Raw genomic sequence first — 20,781 nt, forward strand, 5'->3', positions numbered from 1 at the left:
GTTCACCTTATGAATCCAGAAAATGTTCCCAAGCCATGTTGTGCTCCTACAAAACTTCAGGCAATATCAGTTCTTTACTTTGATGATAATTCCAATGTCATTTTGAAAAAATATAGGAATATGGTGGTAAGAGCTTGTGGATGTCACTGACAAGACATTCTTTACAGAAGTGCCATTCAAGTATATAATTTATAGCCACTTATTCAGACAGAAAATCTAATGCTTCTAGAGCAGGATTTGTGCCTTACGGAAGAATTGAAAGAAATGAAAGAAAAGCAGGAACTGCAGTGTTACATGTTAACTTCTAAAATGTTTGCACAATGGTGGCTTCTTGGTTTTGCAATGTCTAAAAACACCAGCACAATATGCAAGGTATGAATTGGGTTAATGGAGCAAATATGCAGACAAAAGCCAGCCTTCTGTTTGAATTACAATTCAGTCTCACTAAGCAAAGATCCATCAAATCCATCAATGATTGTGCCGTAATATGAAGAATGAGGAGTTTGTGCTGAGCAACAGAATGCACTATTCAAAGTAAAGCTCAATCCACACATTGCAATACTTATCTTTAAAGACATGCAACTATAGGTCAAGCCTTCAGGATTACTATGTCAAAGAAGTGTCTTGCACCGAGTGAATGGCTGCACATAGGTTTCCTCCAAGAAGGTTAAGTAATGAAGACATTTGCCGTGTTAAGCCATGTATTTCTTCATTATCAACAAGAGACATAGCTGGCAATGTGCCCTTCTGGTCTGACTATTGCAAAAGTGATTAAAACACAAAGCTACCAAATCGTCTGCTGTTCTAGAAGGAGCATTGCCATCAGCCTGAGGGACAAGTGTTCTACAAGCAATTATGCTCACATTCCAGCTGTATCTTGCTGCTAATTCTGATCCAACTTTTCTTAGTGCTACCACCATTATCAATACTAAATGCACATATATGTGCGTACACACAAATTCTGGCCCCTTCAATGAACAGTAAAAATATATTCTGTGGGACTACCCACTGTAAAGTTTTGTTATGCCTGAAAGGCATCCTCAAGACAGAGGCTAAAACAGAGATTTCTCAAATGGTAAAAACTCCCTTTATATAAATCTTTCTGGCCTTTTAAACAAGAGAAAAGAGATCACCCTAGTTATTGCCAATTAATAGCAGCCTGGACAAAGAGAACTGTGTTATCCCATTTGTGCTTCTGAACAACACAAGGTGGAAGAGTGTGGGTGGGATATAAGGCTGCAGGACAAAATATGCAGATGAGTTGTTTTGCACTTTCCAGGGGGCCAAGGGAATGCTCAGTTAAGAATATTAACAAATTCTGATCTAATGGAGATCAGAAGTGTATCTCTCATTGCACTTGTCCATACTTTACAGAGGCTCTCCTCTCACCCTTGAGAAATCTGAACAGACTAACCTGGCTACCACCAAAGGAAAATGAATTTAAAATGTATGTGATACTTACATCAGAAATCTGAATTTACACAATGTTTTTCCCCCAAGGTGAGAATTCAGAAGAGTGCACTTCCCTTTGACTACTTTGCAATTTGAAAAGTCTTTTGTAAATAGATGAGTATTATAATTTATTGCAACCTCCAGATATATTGATTTTTATGTACTATTTAGCAAGACCAAACGTGGGTCTGTTTTTTTGTAAAAAAAAGATGATTTTATTCAGAAACTGTTTGTGTAAACAATTGTACCACTCAGTTTTGTACAAGAAACTCATGAGTTACAGCAGCCTGCTCATGAGATTGTGCTTCATTAGGTTTTTACAAAGCCATCATGAATAAAGGCTCCCTTTAAGGCAGAAGCATTTGTGTTGATCTGATACCTCTGTCATATGTGATTAGCCCTTTTGGTACCTTTCCAGTTTTTCACATTTCTCTCTTGATGTGTGCTAGACAAATTCCCTGGCAGTCAATAGAAAGGACAAAGCTACAGTACAGAGATAAGAAACAGACATGGCTAAGGAAAGCTGCATCTCTTCAATAGAGACAACATGGCAGCGTGCAGCCTCTTCCAACCTAGCACCCTCTAGATATGTTGGGCTACAACTCTCACAACAGGAGCGGCAATCCAGCACACTTGCAGGGCATCTGGTTGAGAAAGGCCAGGCAATAGCACTATTCTACATACAAGGCTCTTTGTATGTACAAACCTGCAGCTCTTTCCCAAATGGCAATAGAAGTTGGTATACAAATTTGAATGACCTTTAACATCAAGTTTGCACTTCTCATTTAATCTTTATTCAGTATCTATATTACATGTTCTTTGGCTTTAATTCTATCTCATGCGGCATCTAAACTGGAAATAGGGGTAAAGGGGAATGAACAGCCTGCTGAAAACGACAGACCACCTGCTAAGTTTGGTTCTTCTGTTTATGTTACTTGGGAAGAAAGAAGATAATTCAAGGACTCTAAATTTTTGTTATTCTTTCTTTACCGAAGAATAACAAAAGGAACTGATCCTGATTACTCAGTAGGGGACTAAAAAGAGCAAAATACAGTGGTGCCCTGCATAGCAACGATAATCCGTTCCGGATAAATCATCGCTATCCGGAAACATCGCTATATGGAAATTAAAACTCCAATAGGAATGCATTAAACTCCGTTTAATGCGTTCCTATGGGGGATAAACCCACCGCTAAGCGGGAATCCTCCATAGGGCTGCCATTTTCGCTGCCTCGGTAAGCGAGGAATCGGCACGAAAACGCTGCGGGCGGCCATTTTGTTGATGCGGCGGCCATTTTGGAACCACTGACCAGCTGTTTTTAGAACATCGCAATGCGAAAATCGGTAAGCGAAACGCTTACCGATCATCGCAATGTGATGTTTTGCCATTCAAAACATCGCAATGCGATCGCATTAGCGATTGCAAAAAACGCGTCGCTATGCAGATTCGTCGTTAAACGGTGCGCTCGTTAAGTGAAGCACCACTGTACTTTAAAAAACCCAACTTTTAAAATCATTAGCTGGTAACTGAAAAGAATGTGGGAGTCTACAAAATGGAAGCCAAATCTCTTTGCAAATTACTGAATAGGACTGTCATGTTTAACGGCTACCCCAATAGCTGATAGATACCATGGTTCATTAAAACTAGGCATACATTACAGTATCCTAATGTTTCCTTGTGCATCCCTCAGGATGAGAACAATCAAGTACAGGAAGCGCAAGCAGCTAATAAGGGTCAGAGGTACCTTCCTAAAATGTGTGTTTTCCTTTTGAACTTTCTTTGAATCTTTTACCCAGACAATTTAAAAAGTAGTCATTCAATAGTATAATGTAAGACTATGAATGTGTTAAGTTTCTAATTTGTGTAACTGGGACTGAACATAACTCTGCTGATTCCTTTGATGTTAACATGTCCTCCTGAAAGACCTCACTGACACAAACAATACTGCAAAGATTGAAGAGTGCATTTTGTATACTTCCCTAGAGGTCAACATAGAAGTCTTTTAAGAAATACAAACACAGAGAGATAAGATACCATATCTTAGTACATTTAGTTTCCCAAATGACCACTACTGGAAATCCAGTAACATTACCACGATTCAGCTTCCATATTTACTAGACAGACACAGCTGGAGAAGCCATATCCACACAGGTACATCTTTACAGTTCATCCTTTGCTTGCCGTAAAACAAAGTTATGCAGGGTTTCAAGATCTCTGGCTCCAGTATGTTCGCTCACCTTCTCACCACCACGGAAAAGCATCAGCGTTGGGTAGCCACGGACCTCCAAAAAGAAAGAAAAGAATGCATGTAAGACAGCAGCACCAGCCTTCTTAATGTTAACCTTGATTTTCTAGTAGGTGTTCATCAACAAAAAACAGGACCCCACTACTGCTATTTGTTGTTTTGAAATCTTATACAACACAGTAATTTATCTTGCACTCCACACTCCAGTAAAATCAATGATATAAAACCATGCAACACAACATTTAACAATCTTAATATTATGGGTAAGTGTGTATCTATACAGTATAGCTATGTATACCTATAACACGAAACTCCTCAAAATAAGCAAGGCTCAAGAATTAACCAACTGCTGAAAAACAAGCTAAAAGTTGAAATAAATTACAGCTGTTGCTGACTGCTCAATATATAGTGGTAAATCAATTCTGACTTACGGCAAGCCTTCCAGGGTTTCCTAGGTATAAAATGCTCAGAGTGATTTACAAGTCCATCCTAGTGGTGATCTGGATCTGTACAGCTATATCTACTGGAAAATTAAGTCTCACTGAGCATGTGGCTACATAACTGCTGTCTAAATTTTACAGAGATGAAACTTAGTCTTCAACAACAATACCTGCATTCTGGTGGAAGGGGCCACAAGCTATCAGTGCTGCCTATATTGGCTTCCTCCACATGGAAGATTAAGTTTATTTTATTTGTTGTTTGCAGGAAAAGCAGTTAAGATTAGGATTATAGTTTAGTTAGAACAAAGCTTCCCAGGCAAACGTGCTACAAATGAACCGTAATTTTCAGGAAATTGTTTTTTTTTGTAAGATGATTGTCAACTTAGAAACCACATGCTTATTATTTTCAACATGTAATGGAAATGAATAGTAATATAATGCTCACACTTACGGAAAATTTATTGCAAACACTGCGTTCCGTGGTGCAATCTACTTCTGCTATCTTGACATCGAGCAGTCCTGGAAAGTTCTTTTTGGACAAACTCTCCCAAGTGGGAGCCAGGTTTTTACAGTGGCTGCACCTGAAATAAAGTGTCATGTTTATTTCTGATTTGATTTTTTTACATACTGGCTGAAGCCCTGTGTCACAGTTTACACACATAAGGCTAATTATATCATGACCACCAGTGATTTTTCAGAAATAAAACTTTTTATTTCTGTCTAAGCCTCCTATGTAATCCCATGCACTGTCAGGAACTTGTAGAAACTGCAGGACTAGAGGGGAAAGTCTTTAATTACTGAATATTGTACCTGCCAGGATGACTTTACTGACAGCTGCAATTTTAAGTAACTAACCATTTCCCCTCCTGTTTTGAAGCTTTCATGGTTGACATTAGCCTCATGTGGCATAATTAACAGCAACAGGATTTCAGCCACTGTTTATGCAATAATGGAGCTAAAACCTATACTTTACATTATTCCTTCCATCAGTTCAAAGAAGAGCTAAAAAAGCAAAAAGAGAAGGACAGCTTTATTTCAAAAACAAGGAATCACAGCTGATACCTTAATGCATCTGTTACTTTCACAGGCATTCTCCCCCTCTCCTCACTTGTTGATTTGTCCTCATTTTAACAGATGCAGAAATAAAACTAAGTCCATCCATGAACCAAACAATCATTTTTGGGACGTTATGGAGCACTGTTCCATCAAACTGATTTCCTCACTGCATTTCTGTGTCTCACAATTGAACTTACAGGCAACAGAATTTTCTTAAATGACACCAGACTGCAGTTAAGCTACATTAAGTATGCACCGCTAGGATATTTCATGTGCCTGCCAATTTAAATGCCACAGGGATAGATCTGGAATTTTACTTTCGGTTAACATTTATTTGCCATGGAACATCCATCTATATTACAACATCATAGGAAGCTATCCAGCCGATGTTAAGCACTTTGATCTTTACACAGTTCAACTCCAAAAAAACTAAGCACTGCACTTAGTTGCCTGCTAGACCATGTCCACAATAAATTATACTGAAATGAGCCTGTACACTACTAGGTAAATGAATACAGTACTCAGATACAAAGTAGATGTGAGGTGGCAGTCTCAAAGTCAAATTCAACCTGCACAGAACTATATTCCTTTAAACCATGGAGAAATAAAAACATCTTAATTCTGGATCGTTTGCTCCACTGCTATGATATAAACTGCATGCCTTCACTCAAAGCAATTGTAATAAAAATGTAAAAAATGTGTTATCTACTTTAAAAACAATACATATACTTCTGGAAACATCTTAGCATTATACAGCAGCATATGCATTGCAGGGTAGTGACCATACATACTGAAAACTATAAAATGAGATTGCTTCCACTGTTGTTCAGTTTAACACCAATGGCAATATTTACATGAAACAAAGTAAAGCACAAAAGGAGGTCTCAGCACACTTGTCCTTGCTTAGCCAGACATAAAACAGTTGACATGGAAGAGCAAAAGGTCAATTTGTATACAATGAACTATAATTGTGTACATGATTTAGGGAGCCAGGAATAGTATAGTGGCTATTTGTGTAGTAAACATTAGCCTAAACTGCAGCTTTTGTGGAAAGAATTGCTGGCAAAGAAAGTGGATTGGTTGGGTGACATTTAGAGTATCTTTAACACAGCCCTCGCTGCTGGGTACTTAGCCATCATTGTGGCATGCCCTTTTTAGAATAAAGGCAGGAGAGAATGGCAGCTATATTTGGAGTGCAGCTTGCTGCTACGGTTTGCTGAAAGGGCTCAATGAATTCTGGAGATACAGTGTTTCCTTCGAGAAGTTAAAAAAAAGTCATCTGAAAATAGTGCTGTTTGACTGTGAACACGTGTGACTTGCTGATTGGACTTCGCACCGTCGTAAGTTGTATAGACTAAATGCATAGGGAGGGCTCCTGCGTCACAAGCGGACAGCCTCCCCAAATGTCCAGGGCTCTTCCCTCATTCGCCGTGTTGCAGGTAGAAATTCCAAGTTAACTGGAATGCAGGTGCAAAACCCCAGCGGTTTCAGTACATTAGGTTTAAGATTCAATTTCATGGGGCCGGACCCGTTTTATTTCCACCTGTGCGGAGATATTCGTATTCGTATACGAATACCCACATCTCTAATCCAAATCCATAAAAACTCTATGTTTTTAGTGTCTTTCGAGTTCTTGGGCAATACACCCTGCATGCTCCCCTCATCTTTTTGCTATGATCAGAAGCTGCTCTTGATTAGAGATGGGGGTATTCATATACGAATATCCCCGCACAGGTGGCGATAACGAGAGTCCAGCCCCATGGGGCCAGACAGTCCACTCACCAATCCGCCGCTGCTGCGGATGCCATGATTCTTCCAATGGCTTTGCAGATCACGATCAGCGAGCCACTCCTGGCAGGAGGCAGGAGGACACGCCTCTCTGCAAGGCTGAAGAGTGGCTTCGCAGATCACACACTGTGGAGCCATTGGAAGAATTGCGGCATCTGCAGCAGCGGCAGATAAATGAGTGGACTGTTATCACCACCTGTGCAGGGATATTTGTAGTCATACACGAATACCTCCATCTCTACTCTTGATCCTTCTTTCTCATAATTTACTTCCTTGCTTAGGAGGCAGAGACAGCGAACAAGCAGGCAGTGGCATCTTCTGCTCTTCCTTTGCATTAACAGTGTTTTCTGGATCAAAGCGGCAGGCAAGTGAAAAGGCAGGTAGAAACAGTGAGAAGGCGTGAGTCTCGAGGACCCTTGTCTGTGGGTCCTTATTCATGCTGGAATCAATATTAAGTGGCAAAAAAGTGATTTATCTCATTCCAGAATCAGCTCACTATCTCACAGTATTGAATATGTAGCTCTACACTCTCTCTGAGTTCACACCCATCTACATTTTTAACTCGCTCTCCCCCTCTCTTTTTCTGCTTATCTCTCTGGGCTTGCATGTACTAAGGACAGCACAAGAAATTTACAAGCACCACTTCAGTCAGAATTTTGTAAAGCAGCAGAATAGGCATGTTACAGGTTACACATACGTTCTAAAATCTTGAGATTCTAAGAATTTAGCATCAGCCATGAGACTAAAAAATGTCAACAGCGAGGCTTGGGATTGGGTATGAAATGAGCAGGACAATAATACAGTATTCACCTCTAAGAAATCTATACAAAAATTGAGTACAGTTAAAACACTGAGGAAAGGAATTGAGTGATTTGCCCACATGAATGAAAAAGAAAATGGTGGCCTCTAGCCAATCAGAAAAATGAAGCAGCTCATAAGAACTTCACATACATTTAGAAAATCGCACTCATGCCTCCCAAACAACTGAAATCACTCCACATATTGTCTGCAAATGTGGTTAAACTGTTAGTGTGAAATTTAAAGTTTCTGGGGAACTCAAAAACTCTCCTTACAACTTTTTTCAATGATCCAATAAAGGTATTAGTCTATCCAGAACTGTATTTCTATGGATGGTTAACACTATTTTCTCTTTTTAAAAAAACCCACAAAATAACCCAGATGTTTTTAAGAACATCAGAGCATTATAACCATTAACAATAGTGGAATTAGAAAGATCAGGAGCAGAGCTGGTACTCGTGCTCTCGTCCGACTCTTGCACACAGTTTTAGGAATTCGTGCCTGGCTTAATCAAGCCTTAATTAATATGCCTTTGCATCTCAACTTGCTAAACACACAATATTTGACTGGCCAGTTAACCAAAATATCAACCTTGTAAGGACTGCTTCATTCGATTTTTTTTGTCCTTGAAACGAATTTTTAAGGCCAATATAATCATGTCACAAAGAACATTAGTAGTTACTCATAAAATAAGAAAGGCAGAATTCTCTCTATGTGTGTTGTCATCAGGAATACAAACCCAGGTAGAAAATGTTAAGGAAGGAATCAAATTGGCAACCCATAGATTAATTATTTTGTATTTGACCCATAAATGAATTATTTATCTTTTATCTGAGTGTACTGCACACAACTGATCATTCGTACCAAAACAATGTACCAACAAAATATTAAACCACTGAAAAAACCCTGAAAAGGGACGCTCTCACACTTGCCTGTGATGTGCAGCTGCACACAATTCACGACAACTAAATTAAAAAGTCCTTACAGATTATGTCATCTCCTCTCAAGGATGACACAAAGATGGAACAACTACTTCCAGATAAAACTTTTAATTCTGGATAAATGCTACCAACCGATCATGAGTCTCTGGCTACCCAGGTTCAGTGAGTGAATTGGGCTGGTGTGCAGAACAAGGACTAAATTGTAAGAGAAAAAAGAAACTGAAACGCCTATAAGCTGAAATATCTTCCCTGAAAACTTACCATGGTGCATAGAATTTGATGAAGGTTATTCCATTAGCAATTTCTTTATCAAAGTCTTGTTCAGAGAGAGAAAGGACATTGCTCTGTCAAAAGAAAGGAGGAACAGAGTCAAATTGCTTTACACAATGCTGTTTATGCTCTTTAGCACCATTCACAAGTGATGCAAAATTCTTGCTGCTTTAAAGCCACTGCACTCATGTCTTTTTTTTAAAAGGTGCACCAGACAAGCAGTACCAGATGTATTCACAAATGTTCCTGGGCAGATTTCTCCTACCTTATCAAACAACACCCTTTTGATAAGGTGTTGACAACTCATGAAAAAGTCCCTGCCCTCTGACTGCCCTTGCTGAAGGAGGCCAAATGTTTCTACAGCAGCTGATTTATAACTGGATAAATGGCCAAAAATATGTGGAAATGGACAGAATTCAAAGACATACACAACTACAGTCACAGACATCCCAATTAATTTTTATCCCCACCTGTCCTGAAATCTACACTACATGCCTTCAAAATCCAGCACAGGCATACTGCAGCCTAAATTAAGAGCAGTATTTGTTTTTCTGGACCAACCACCACCACCACCACTTCATCTTCTTTGTCTTTTCAACACCTGGTTTACTGTAATTCCTCCTTTTTTATCCATTTGTTCCTGTTCTTTTTTGCTGTGTCACCAATCAAGACAGGACTGACTTGGGACCATTCTGGCTCCAGCAACCAAGTGTGATGTCACAAAGATGATCACTCAGTTGAGAAAAAGGGAGCAAGAGCCGCCTAGAGTGGTCCTGACCCGACCAGATAGGCGGGATATAAATAAAATAATAAATATACGGTCCCATCCAATAGGACGTGAACACTGTGTTTAACTATACAAACTGTATGAACAGCCAAGAACTGTTTGCTTCAGAAAGCAACCTGATATGTACAATTATTAGTTTTTAAAAAAACATGAACCAACTCATTCTTGCACTGTCAGCTTTATTCACAATAATAAAAACCTTTTGCAAATTCTTACAAGCATTTAACCAGAACTCTGTCGGTGTTGCTGAAGCCAACTACAACCAACTTTAATTCAAGAGCACCTACCTCTTCCTCAGTGGTTTCTTTGGCTGATAGTGTTGGTGGTGTTTCAGTAGGCTTAGGATCATCTGAGGCATCTTTGGTGTTTTTTAACTGGGAATCTACATATTCTTTCAAAGAGTCAAGATCTCTCTTTCCTTTGTATTGGTCAGCCTGGAAACGAACCAATTGTCATGTGGGCTATTAAGTTTATCAAACATATCTGAAAGTCCCATTTAAAATGCCACCACAGCCCATAAACAGTCAGTTTATGCCATTATACAAATCCATTCACTCATTTCATTCAAATCCACACCTTAGTGATATTTTGCCCAACCCAAGAGTTATCTGTTAAGTAACATAGTGAGGTCTGCCTCAGTGTGAAGCAAATCCAGGCAGCTGTCTCAAGAAGAGTTTTCAAAGGGACACTATTTGGCTGACGCATCAGACTGAAGATGGGGCATCAGGAGACATCAGCTGCTGAGAAAAAGCAGGGGGAGAAAGGGAAGGAGCCTAGATATTGCAGGGGAGCAGGAAGAACCAAGAGATAATGCATATTGCTGTGAACTGAATTCTCCAGGTGCACAACGATTACCACCACTGAAGGCCTTTTGTGAGGATTATGATTCTCACACACTCAGTATGACCTGTTACTGAGCCCATCCTCTTTATCAACTTTGTATGAAAATAGCCCTTCAGAGATGAACATTTGATGAGTATGTAAAACTAGGTATCTATGTGTCAAAGCCAGATTCCCAAGAACATGGGCCCATTTATTTTACTATATAGTTTCTGGCTCATAGAGACTGTGGCTACATTAAGACTCATTTCACCAACGATTTATTTTTATTTTATTTATTTAAAAATATTTTTATTCCTCCTTTTTCCTTAAAAAGAACCCAAGGCGGCTATGTAATCAGATTTTTATTATCAGGTCTAGGACAGGCCTGTAGCTCATCCAATCAAATGTGTCACACAAGACATTAAAAGGTCCTATTTCACACACAGGGCTAGTTCACAATCACCTTACCTTTTCTCCATCTTTGAACCAAAGGAGGGTTGGATAACCACGGACTTGGTTTGCTGAGCAGATTTCATGATGCTGTGTGCAGTCAACCTAAAATTTAGCATAATTCAATTAATTCACAAGGACCAAGTAAAAGCCACATAAACATAAGCTGGTCTAAAGTTCTGGATGAAGCAGTTTCTTTATCAGATCGCCAAAATGTTTCAAATGGAGGTGAAAGTTCAAGCTCTCCAGAACTCTACCTCAGAGTTCTCGTATACTGTAAAGCAGAACAGAAATGTCTCAAGGAGAGAGTCCAAAAACTGTAAGGTCCCCAACTCATGAGTTCAGATTACCAGGAAGGCAAAATGGAGCTTTAGAATGGCAATGAGAAGTAACAAAAAAAGAGAGGAATATTAAATGAGATGATGATGATCATCATCATCATAATTGTAGAACTGCGGAGCTGGAAGTGACCTTACGGATCACCAATTCCAGTGTCTGTCAAGGAGGCACAGTGAAGATTCAAACTCCCAACAGAAAATGAAGGAGAAAAACAGAACAAAAGTGTTAATTCATAATGAAGTACACTTCTCCCTTCAACAATGCTGGGGTTAGAGGCATTAGACCCCTGTATAGTTCAAAATCCATGTACAGTGGACCCTCTACTTAAGGAATTAATCCGTATTGGAACAGTGGCTGCAAGTCGAAAAGTCTGTAGGTCGAGTCTCCATTGACCTACAATGCATTGAAAACCGATTAATCCCGTAACCGGCTGTTTTTGTTCCATTTTGGTTTTTTTCTGGTCTGTAGGTCGATTCTCCGGCTGCAAGTCAAATCTAAATTTTGCAACCAGAGAAGTCTGTAACACGAAAAGTCTAAGTCGAGCCATCTGTAAGTCGAGGGTCCACTGTAGAACTCTTACCCCTCCATGTAACTACTAAGCATAATCAGTTGATTAACACAGAGGTCGTCAACCCCCGGTCTGCGACCCATTGCTGGTCCGTGGCTTGAGCCTGACCGGGCCGCGAAGAAGACCTCCCCCCAGCACACACTCCCCCCCACAGCTGCTTTGCGTGTGCACATGTCAGCGCCGGTGTGAGCGCTCCTCACCCCTTCATGCAAACGCCCTCAAGTACAAAGCAGCTGTGGGGAGGGGAGCGCATGCGGGGTGGGTGGGAGGTCTGCCTTTGTGGCCTGGCGACGGCAGAGGCGATGAGGGGTGGGCAGGAGCCGAGAGGCAGGGCAAGAGCCGGGCGCTCTGGCTGCTCTCCTTCTGGCAGCGGCGGCGATGGGGGGATGGGCAAGAGCCGGGAGGCAGGGCATGGCCAGGTGCTCCAGCTGCTCTCCTCCCGGCGGGTTCCAACGAGGCCGGGGTAGGCGCTCCTCGCTGCCTTCAGCAGGCCGATGCTGCCACTGGTGCCTCCAGCTCTGGAACCGGCACCAGTGGCTGCATTTGAATTTCCCGCGGAGGGAGGCAAGGAGTAAAATAAAAAAGGTTTAGTAAAATAATTTTAAAGTCTCCCAGGCTTCCGCTGCCGGCACGCACTCCCTCACCCCTTCAAGCATGCGCTCATGTGCAGGGGTGGGGTGAGCGTGCGGGTGGGCAGGCATCCTGCACATAGCGGTGAGGGAAAGCGTGCGCACTCCCCAACCACTTCACACGTGCGTCGGAGAACACAAGCACTAAGAGCCGCCCCACCTCCCTCAGAAGCTCCGTCAGTCTGCAGTACTAAAAAGGTTGAGGAATGCTGGATTAACACACATACAAAACAGCTCTCTCTCTTGGGTTTTTCTTCCATAGCACTGACAATCCTTTCCAAATGGTACTGTGTGTAACTTTAAAGGTCCTTATGACCCCAATCTAGAGGCTGAATTAGAGATGTGTTTGGGGGTAAGCAGACCAATTTAACACCTTTGTTCGTGGGGTTGAGTGGCCAGGGGCACAGTATTTATTGAATATTTATTTATTGACTATTATGTATTTATTAAGTGGACCTGGTGGCACTGTGGGTTAAACCGCAGAAGCCTCTGTGCTGCAAAGTCAGAAGACCAGCAGTCGTAAGATCAAATCCAAGTGATGAAGTGAGCGCCTGTTGCTTGTCCCAGCTCCTGCCAACCTAGCAGTTTTGAAAGCATGCAAATGCGAGTAGACAAATAAGTACCACCACGGTGGGAAGGTAACAACGTTCCGTGTCTAGTCGCGCTGGCCATGTGACCACGGAAACTATCTTCAGACAAACGCTGGCTCTACGGCTTGGAAATGAGGATGAGCACCGCTCCCTAGAGTCGGAAACAAGTGGACTAAATGTCAAGGGGAACCTTTACCTTCACATATTTATTTATTGAAAAAAACTATAACAAAAAATGTGCTATTTGGACCTGTGCAATTCAAGGGAGAAGTGTTACTTCAATTTACACTAGAGATATTCAGAAGCAACACAGCAACAAAAATAGAAATAAAAAACCAGATAAATATAGCTGAGGAGAAAATGACAATATAAGGAAACAAGAGAGAAAGTGTATAGAACAAATGATGGTACTGCAGAATCAGGAAATGGTGAAAGAAAAGATGAAGAAAGCTTGAAAGAGAAGCAGAAAGTCTCCTTTTTTAATTGAAAATTTCATAAATGTTTTGAAAATTCAGAGATAAAGAAGAACAAGGCAGGGACAGAAAAAAATTGAATATCAAAGACAGAAAAGAACACACAAACACACATACAGTGAAGGAATGACAAGATTTAACATATGAGTAGTAGAAAAAATACAGTGGTGCCTCGCTTCCGGATTAACCCTCGCTCAGCGAATCCATCGTTAAGAGAAACAAAAAAGTCCATAGGAACATATTAAAACTGATTTAATACATTCCTATGGACTTAAAACTCACCGTTCTGCGAGTTTTCTCCATTGCGGCAGCCATTTTGGATGCCTCGTTAGCGAGGCAAAACAGCGGTCGCCATTTTGTTTTAGCGGAGGCCATTTTGGAACCGCCGATCAGCTGTTCGCTATGCTTTGATCGCGTCCTCCAGTGCATGGAGGCCTAGCATCACAAAATGACGGTCCATGTAGCACTCGGCCTAGCCTTTAGGAAGCAGAAAACCAGAGATAACTACTTGTTACCAAGGATGTTGGCAAGTCTCTGGGTTGGAGTCCCAATCCTTGGCACCAAGTCCTGAATCACAGTCCCCAAGTCTAATTAAAAAAGAAGCAATTTTCCCCAGAAAGAAAGGGAAGGGTCTGAATGGGTTCCAAGTCTCAAGTCGAGTCTAAGTCAACAGTGCGACTTAAGTCCAACTTGACAGCAAGTCCCACAACTTGAGTCCCCATTCCTGCATGCTGCATACAGAAATGATGCTGTGTTTTGTTTTTAATTGGAAATGAGCCTCAGAAGGGTCCATATGGGGCAGGGATGCCACTGGGGACAAAGATGTTATTAACACTGTTCCTGTCAACTGCTTTTCCCCCTGTGGGATTCCTCACATATGTGTGCCTCTAACCTCATAGGAAAAAAGAAGGAAACAGCTGGAAGCAAAGACTGGACAGCAGGATAAGACTTTGGCAATTGCTTCTCTGCCCCAAATTTCTTTTGACGGAGCAGAAAACACCCAACAGCTGAAAAAGTAACCACTGAGTCAATAAAAATACACACAAAATTGTCTTGGGTCTTTCCTTCACACATCTGACTGCAATATGCACTTTGCCACCCAACAGGCACTAAACATCCCAGCCCTTATGGTATTTTCTAAAAAAAAAAATTAAGAGCATGCCCAATAGAAGACAGGCTGGGGAAGCAATCTTTTCCACCAGAAAGCCAACAATATGACTTTGCTCCTGTTTTTATAGTTAGCTAAAGCTGTTCCAACACCCACACAGATCTGTTGGAAGATGGAAAGAAGGGCTCCATCCTCATAAAATTAAGCTGAAAGGACCTGCTTTTTCCTTCTTTAAAATAACAAGGCCCTGGTGTGCCTCTCTTCCTATTAACCGCTCATGCCTTTGGCCACAGAATAAGAATGGTTGAACTGCCCTACAACACACGGGTACAGGCGTATTTTCCCAAAGACACATGAAACAAATTTAAAAAATCTAGGCCAGCTGTTCACTCTTCAAAAGAGTCTAACACAGAATTAACAAGGTTTCTGTAGTTTATAGCTGGTTGGATAGCTCAGTGGTTAAGGTATCTGGCTGTGGAGCCAGAGGTTGGGAGTTCGATTCCCCACTTTGCCTCCTGTGAGTAGAACCAGCCTGTGTGATCTTGGGCAAGCTGCACAGTCCCAGGATGCCCCCAGAAGAAGAATAACAGTAAACCACTTCTGAGTATTCTCTACCTGGAAATCCCTGAAAAGGGTAACCGTAAGTCAGAACTGACTTAACAGCATATGATTATTATTGTTGTTGTAGTTTGTGGAGCACTCCCCTTCACAGATGCTAATACCACAGTAATTCTAGTAAAAGGAGGCCAAGCTTTGCTTGTCCATCCAGCCTACCTTGCCAATCTTGACAGAGTCCGAATTTTCAAGGAGCAGAGCCAGCTGTTCCCAAGTTGGTGCAAGTGCTTTGCAGTGGCCACACCAAGGGGCAAAGAATTTGATAAAGTGGTTGCCTTTTAAAAGAGAGGGGGGAGGGAAAGTGTAGAGATAAGCAAGCAGGACTCTATTCACTCCTTTCTGTAGTTTCTGTCTCTATGTAGATTTTCACTCCCGCTGTGCCCCCTCTTCCCTGAACCACATACCCCCACGGTTTATTTTTGCCAAGCAGGACCCCCCCCCCCAACTTTATATGCATAAACAAAGTGCCCAAGGAACACCAATCTTGTTTTTCTTGGAGAACAACACTCGCATAATCACAGCTCTCTTTTAAAACAAGATGCATGCACTACACGGGTCCTGTTTGAGAGGAATGTTCAAAGCCAAAAATGCCATTTTTCTTGTAGCATGCACCAGTTGAGGCAGCACCTAGTAGGTTGATGTAAAGGAAGTTAGCCCTCTGATCTGTCAGAATTTCCCACCCCAATGTTACCTGTATGCCAGGTATTTTGTGAGGTGGTTTAAAATCTTTTATGGTATGCTCGATACTCCTTGGAGAGGCAGCACCGCCTTACAAATGAGGGAACTGGTTTGAGAAAATACTAGTACCAAGATCTCACAGTGAGCCTAAGGCAAAACCAAAATTTTCACTTTTAAATCTGGATCCAACATCATTGTTGCTTGGACTTTGCTAAACACTGATTAATGCTTTGTTTGCCAATTTTGATAGCTATGCCAAAGTTTCGACATCTACATACAAGTAGAATCTATTGGATAATTGATTGCGGACAATGGAGTGATAAGAAACATCCGTGGAGCTGGTGGCAGCAGTGAAATTGTGAGTGGAAATTTCGGCCCCATGGGACTAGACCCTCGTTATTTCCACCTGTGCAGGGATATTCGTATTCATATATGAATATCCACATCTCTAATCCTAATCCATGAAAGCTCTATGCTTTTTAGTGCCTTTTGAGTTCTTGGGCAATACACCCTGCATGCTCCCCTCATCTTTTTGCTATGATCAGAAGCTGCTTTTGATTAGAGATGGGGGTATTCGTATACAAATATCCCCACACAGGTGGCGATAACGAGAGTCCAGCCCCATGGGGCCAGACAGTCCACTCACCAATCCGCCGCTGCTGTGGACGCCATGATTCTTCCAAATGCTTCACAGATCACAATCAGTGAGCCACTCCTGGCAGGAGGCGGGAGGACAAGCCTCTCTGCAAGGTTGTGCAATTATGCAAAACATGTACATTTTGGCACCAAATTACCAAATTGCCAAAAGTTAAGATATCTAAGTCAACCTTATCTGTTACACACCAAGTCACACAATTCAACATGCAACATTATCTAGAGATTTCTTAATTTGCAGCAATTTAGTGCTGAAAGTTACCCCTTTCACGTAACTGCACAATATGATTTTAGCCATTATTTTCAATGGAGCTCACTTGAATTTACTTGCAATTCTCTATATTTGTTCCTGATATTGAGTCTCACTGAAGTGCATAAGAAGCACATCCTACAAAGTTCAGTAGGAATTATTCCAAAATAATTCCAGATGTACAGGACTGCAATACTTTGCAAAAGGCAACATTATATTATGAATGTCTTTTCAGAAGCAAGTAGACATGCAAAGGACCAGATTCCAGGTCCTCAAGACTGGGCTCCAGGGCAACTCAATTCCAGGTTCTTCTTGAGGCTGGACCTGAGAGGTAAGCAGAATATTCACCACTAGAGATGGACATGAACTGCTAGTTCAGTGGTCTGTGCCAGTCTGTCCTATGGACAAACAGGTGTTGTTGTTCCCAGCCCTGCCTCCTCCAGTGAGCATCGACTCAGAGGCAGCACCCTGGCTTCCCTGGGTGCTGCTTCTGAGTGGGCACCTGCCAGAGGAGGCAGGGCTGGGAAATGTCAAACACCTGTTTGGTTAAACGACAGACCGGCATAAACCATCAAATCAGCGGTTCATGGCAATCTCTGTTCACCACTCTTGAGAACCATCTGAAGTTTCCACAATGCTACTTCTACTTCCATGCAAGAAAGGCGGGTGGGCCTTTTGTCATTCTTGCCAAAGAGTGGTGGAAACACTGCCACGAAAGTGCCAAGTGATCTAGCGAATGGTCAATGTTGATGCACTGTGATGTACGGATTTTAGTCATTATAGTTCTGGATCACTGTTATAAACATGCTTAAAAAAAGAATTTGCAAGATCACATTACCTTCTTCTGTATGCTGTTTGAAATTAGCTGCTGAGAGTTCATAGAGGCCCTGCTTTGATTCAGGGGCTCTGGGGGGCTCTGGTTCAGATTCTTGCTCCTACCATAAACAGGAACAAATAAACAAATTACACAACCCAAAACATGATTATATATCAAGGAGACTAGCTTGGTTATGTAGTTATTTGCATAAGGAAGTTTTAAATAGAAATTATGGTAATATGGAAAATATTTGTGCTACAACTATGGAGGAAGACATTCTCTGATCCTGAGGTAGCCATCTATCAATGAGGAGGAGAAGGGTACAATGCTAGCAGTAAAGCATTAGCACTGGGTGTGGGTTTTTAGTTCACAGAACAATTAAGTCTGCATTTTTTCAACAAAGAAAATCCATGTAAAAAAACGCCCTACTGCCATCCACATACAGCTATCATTTCCCTTTCCTATAAATTGTGGCTATTAAATGTGACCATCATTGGGGTTCCATTCAAGTCATAACATAGATATACAGTGGTGCCTCACACAACGATGTTAATTGGTTCCAAAAAAATCAACGTTGTGTGAAACATCGTTCTGTGAAACACCATTTCCCATAGTAATGCATTGAAAACCGGTTAATCCGTTCCAATTGGAACAGATTGCCATGGCTGAGTGAAAATCCCCATAGGAAACATCGCTGTGTGAAACAATGTTTCCTCCATTGGAATGTATTGAAGCCGACTCAATGCATTTCAATGGCTTTGCGAAGTCCTTTTTCGCTCCTGTAAAAGTGTCTTACAATGTTTGGAAGCCGTTTTAAATGCTTGCAATGGTTAGCCCACCTCCTGAAACCTATGCAAACTGATTTTGGTGTTGTTCTGACACTTCATTAATTTATGGTAATTTTTTGTTTTTCCCCCTCATTGAAATGCATGGAGTTCAATGAGGGGGAAAAACAAAAAATCACCACAAATTAACGAAGTGTCAGAACAACACCAAAATCAGTTTGCATAGGTTTCAGGAGGTGGGCTAACCATTGCAAGCATTTAAAACAGCTTCCAAACATTGTAAGACACTTTTACAGGAGCGAAAAGGGAGATCGGGAAGAGCTTTAAAAGGCAAACGGAGATCAAAGAGCCCTTTCCCGATCTCCCTTTTCGCTCCTGTAAAAGTGTCTTACAATGTTTGGAAACCGTTTTAAATGCTTGCAATGGTTAGCCCACCTCCTGAAACCTATGCAAACTGATTTTGGTGTTGTTCTGACACTTCGTTAATTTGTGGTGATTTTTTTGTTTTTCCCCCTCATTGAACTCCATGCATTTCAATGAGGGGGAAAAACAAAAAATTACCATAAATTAACGAAGTGTCAGAACAACACCAAAATCAGTTTGCATAGGTTTCAGGAGGTGGGCTAACCATTGCAAGCATTTAAAACGGTTTCCAAACATTGTAAGACACTTTTACAGGAACGAAAAAGAGACATCGTTGTGTGAAAATCCCCCATAGGAAACATCGCTGTGTGAGGCGGCAAATTTAACAGAAAAAGGCATTGTTGTGTGAATTCATCGTTGTGTGAGGCACCCGTTGTGCGAGGCACCACTGTACTCTATTACTTGGCTCAAATTACTGGAGAAATATGTAAAATAAACGTTAATCTCAGAACTGCTGAACTGGAAGCAACCATATGGATCATCAAGTACACCCCCTGGCTCCGAAACCAGATATCTAAACCACTGAACTATCTATCCAGCAGTTTCGAAATTCACAAACCCAACCTTCCAAATTCTCCAGATTTTAGCCAAATCATGTGTCTATCTCTGTCCACCACATAATTTAAGCCAGCATAGGCCCTGTAGGTCAAGGACTGCTCTGTCATGCTCCACATTCCACTTGCACAAGTCAATTCTGATTACTTACTGCAGATTCCTCATTCAATGTCTGCAGCATCCAGTTCTCTAGTGACTGGAAGTCTCGAGGCCCTTGGTATTTGGCAGCATCTTGGCCTGGTCTAAGCAGTTTTAGGCTACAAATGCAAGAAGACAATAAAGCATGTATTTTCAAGGTTATGCAAACTTGAAACATCCTGAAAACAATATTCACTGAATCATAACATATCTCAAAGGAAATGCCTCACAATCATAATTTTCTTAATTATAATTTGTTGAGTTCTGTTGCATTAAATAGCACAGCATAAGATTTTGCAAATGAAGCTCTCAGGCACTGCTCAATAAACTCAATTCTTTGCTTTTACGTTTTATTCATGTTAATAACAGCAAATGGAGCCTGTATATACATTCGCTATCCAGAAAGCATACTAGTATACATTTTTCAGTTCTGAAGCAAGCTATTACATAAATCAATTCTTTAAGCTGCCAGCCAATTCAGGAAAAGCTGAGCCGGTGCCTATGATGTCATCTAAAAGATCTCCTTAAATCCCTGGAACAGTTGTTCTTAACTTTGAAAAGTTTATGTTTTTTTCTAGGTAACATCAACAGGGAGTGTGTGCAAATACAGATACAGTACTATTTTAAATAGGGAAGGGGGAGACGACTGTAGCCTGAGTTATGAAGAAGGTAAGATACAACTGATCCAGATTATTTCACCTGCAAGGAAATTGCAAAGCTAGGGTGTCATGCCAGAAAAGCCCACTGACACAGTTCAAGGAGTCTTACATACATGTCACCAGTCTTATTAAGAGTACAGGAATGTTATTTTAAGTTCACAGCTAAAGAAATCCTGAAAGAATAAAACATTTAAAAAACAGAATACTATCTGTTCATACATTTCAAGTGAAGTCCTTATTCTCTGCATTTTTCCAATAAAACATCTGGCATAAATACTGAACTGAAAAACTGTCAAACTCACAAGTTCAGTCCAGCCAGGCTGAGGTTCTATGTGCCCTACAAAAGGAAGGCACTCCTTAAAGGGAGGTTATCCCTGCATACTTGTCTAATACAATGATTTCTTCAGATGTCCTTGGATAAGAATTTCCAGAAACCTTCACCATTAGCTGT

The 20,781-nt window shown here is 41.1% G+C and overlaps 2 protein-coding genes across 3 annotated transcripts in view; one reads left to right on the forward strand and one right to left on the reverse strand.

Moving 5' to 3' along the window:
• The window catches only part of BMP6 (bone morphogenetic protein 6), a 132,151-nt gene extending 130,338 nt beyond the window's left edge, over window positions 1-1,813 (forward strand). For both annotated transcript variants that reach the window (XM_078393426.1, XM_072998602.2), the window contains one exon: window positions 1-1,813. In XM_078393426.1, the coding sequence (XP_078249552.1) occupies window positions 1-83 (83 nt within the window). In that variant the 3' untranslated portion in view covers window positions 84-1,813.
• TXNDC5 (thioredoxin domain containing 5) overlaps window positions 1,644-20,781 on the reverse strand; it is a 27,311-nt gene continuing 8,173 nt past the window's right edge. The window contains exons 3-10 of the mRNA XM_020797121.3: window positions 19,685-19,790; window positions 17,792-17,888; window positions 15,531-15,646; window positions 11,068-11,154; window positions 10,065-10,211; window positions 8,982-9,064; window positions 4,589-4,718; window positions 1,644-3,734 (exon numbers count right to left, since the gene is read on the reverse strand). Coding sequence (XP_020652780.3) covers window positions 3,612-3,734; window positions 4,589-4,718; window positions 8,982-9,064; window positions 10,065-10,211; window positions 11,068-11,154; window positions 15,531-15,646; window positions 17,792-17,888; window positions 19,685-19,790 — 889 coding nt within the window. The 3' untranslated portion in view covers window positions 1,644-3,611. The remainder of the gene's footprint in view (window positions 3,735-4,588; window positions 4,719-8,981; window positions 9,065-10,064; window positions 10,212-11,067; window positions 11,155-15,530; window positions 15,647-17,791; window positions 17,889-19,684; window positions 19,791-20,781) is intronic.

The sequence above is a fragment of the Pogona vitticeps genome, chromosome 4 (assembly GCF_051106095.1).
Source record: "Pogona vitticeps strain Pit_001003342236 chromosome 4, PviZW2.1, whole genome shotgun sequence".
NCBI classification, from domain to species: Eukaryota; Metazoa; Chordata; class Lepidosauria; order Squamata; family Agamidae; genus Pogona; species Pogona vitticeps.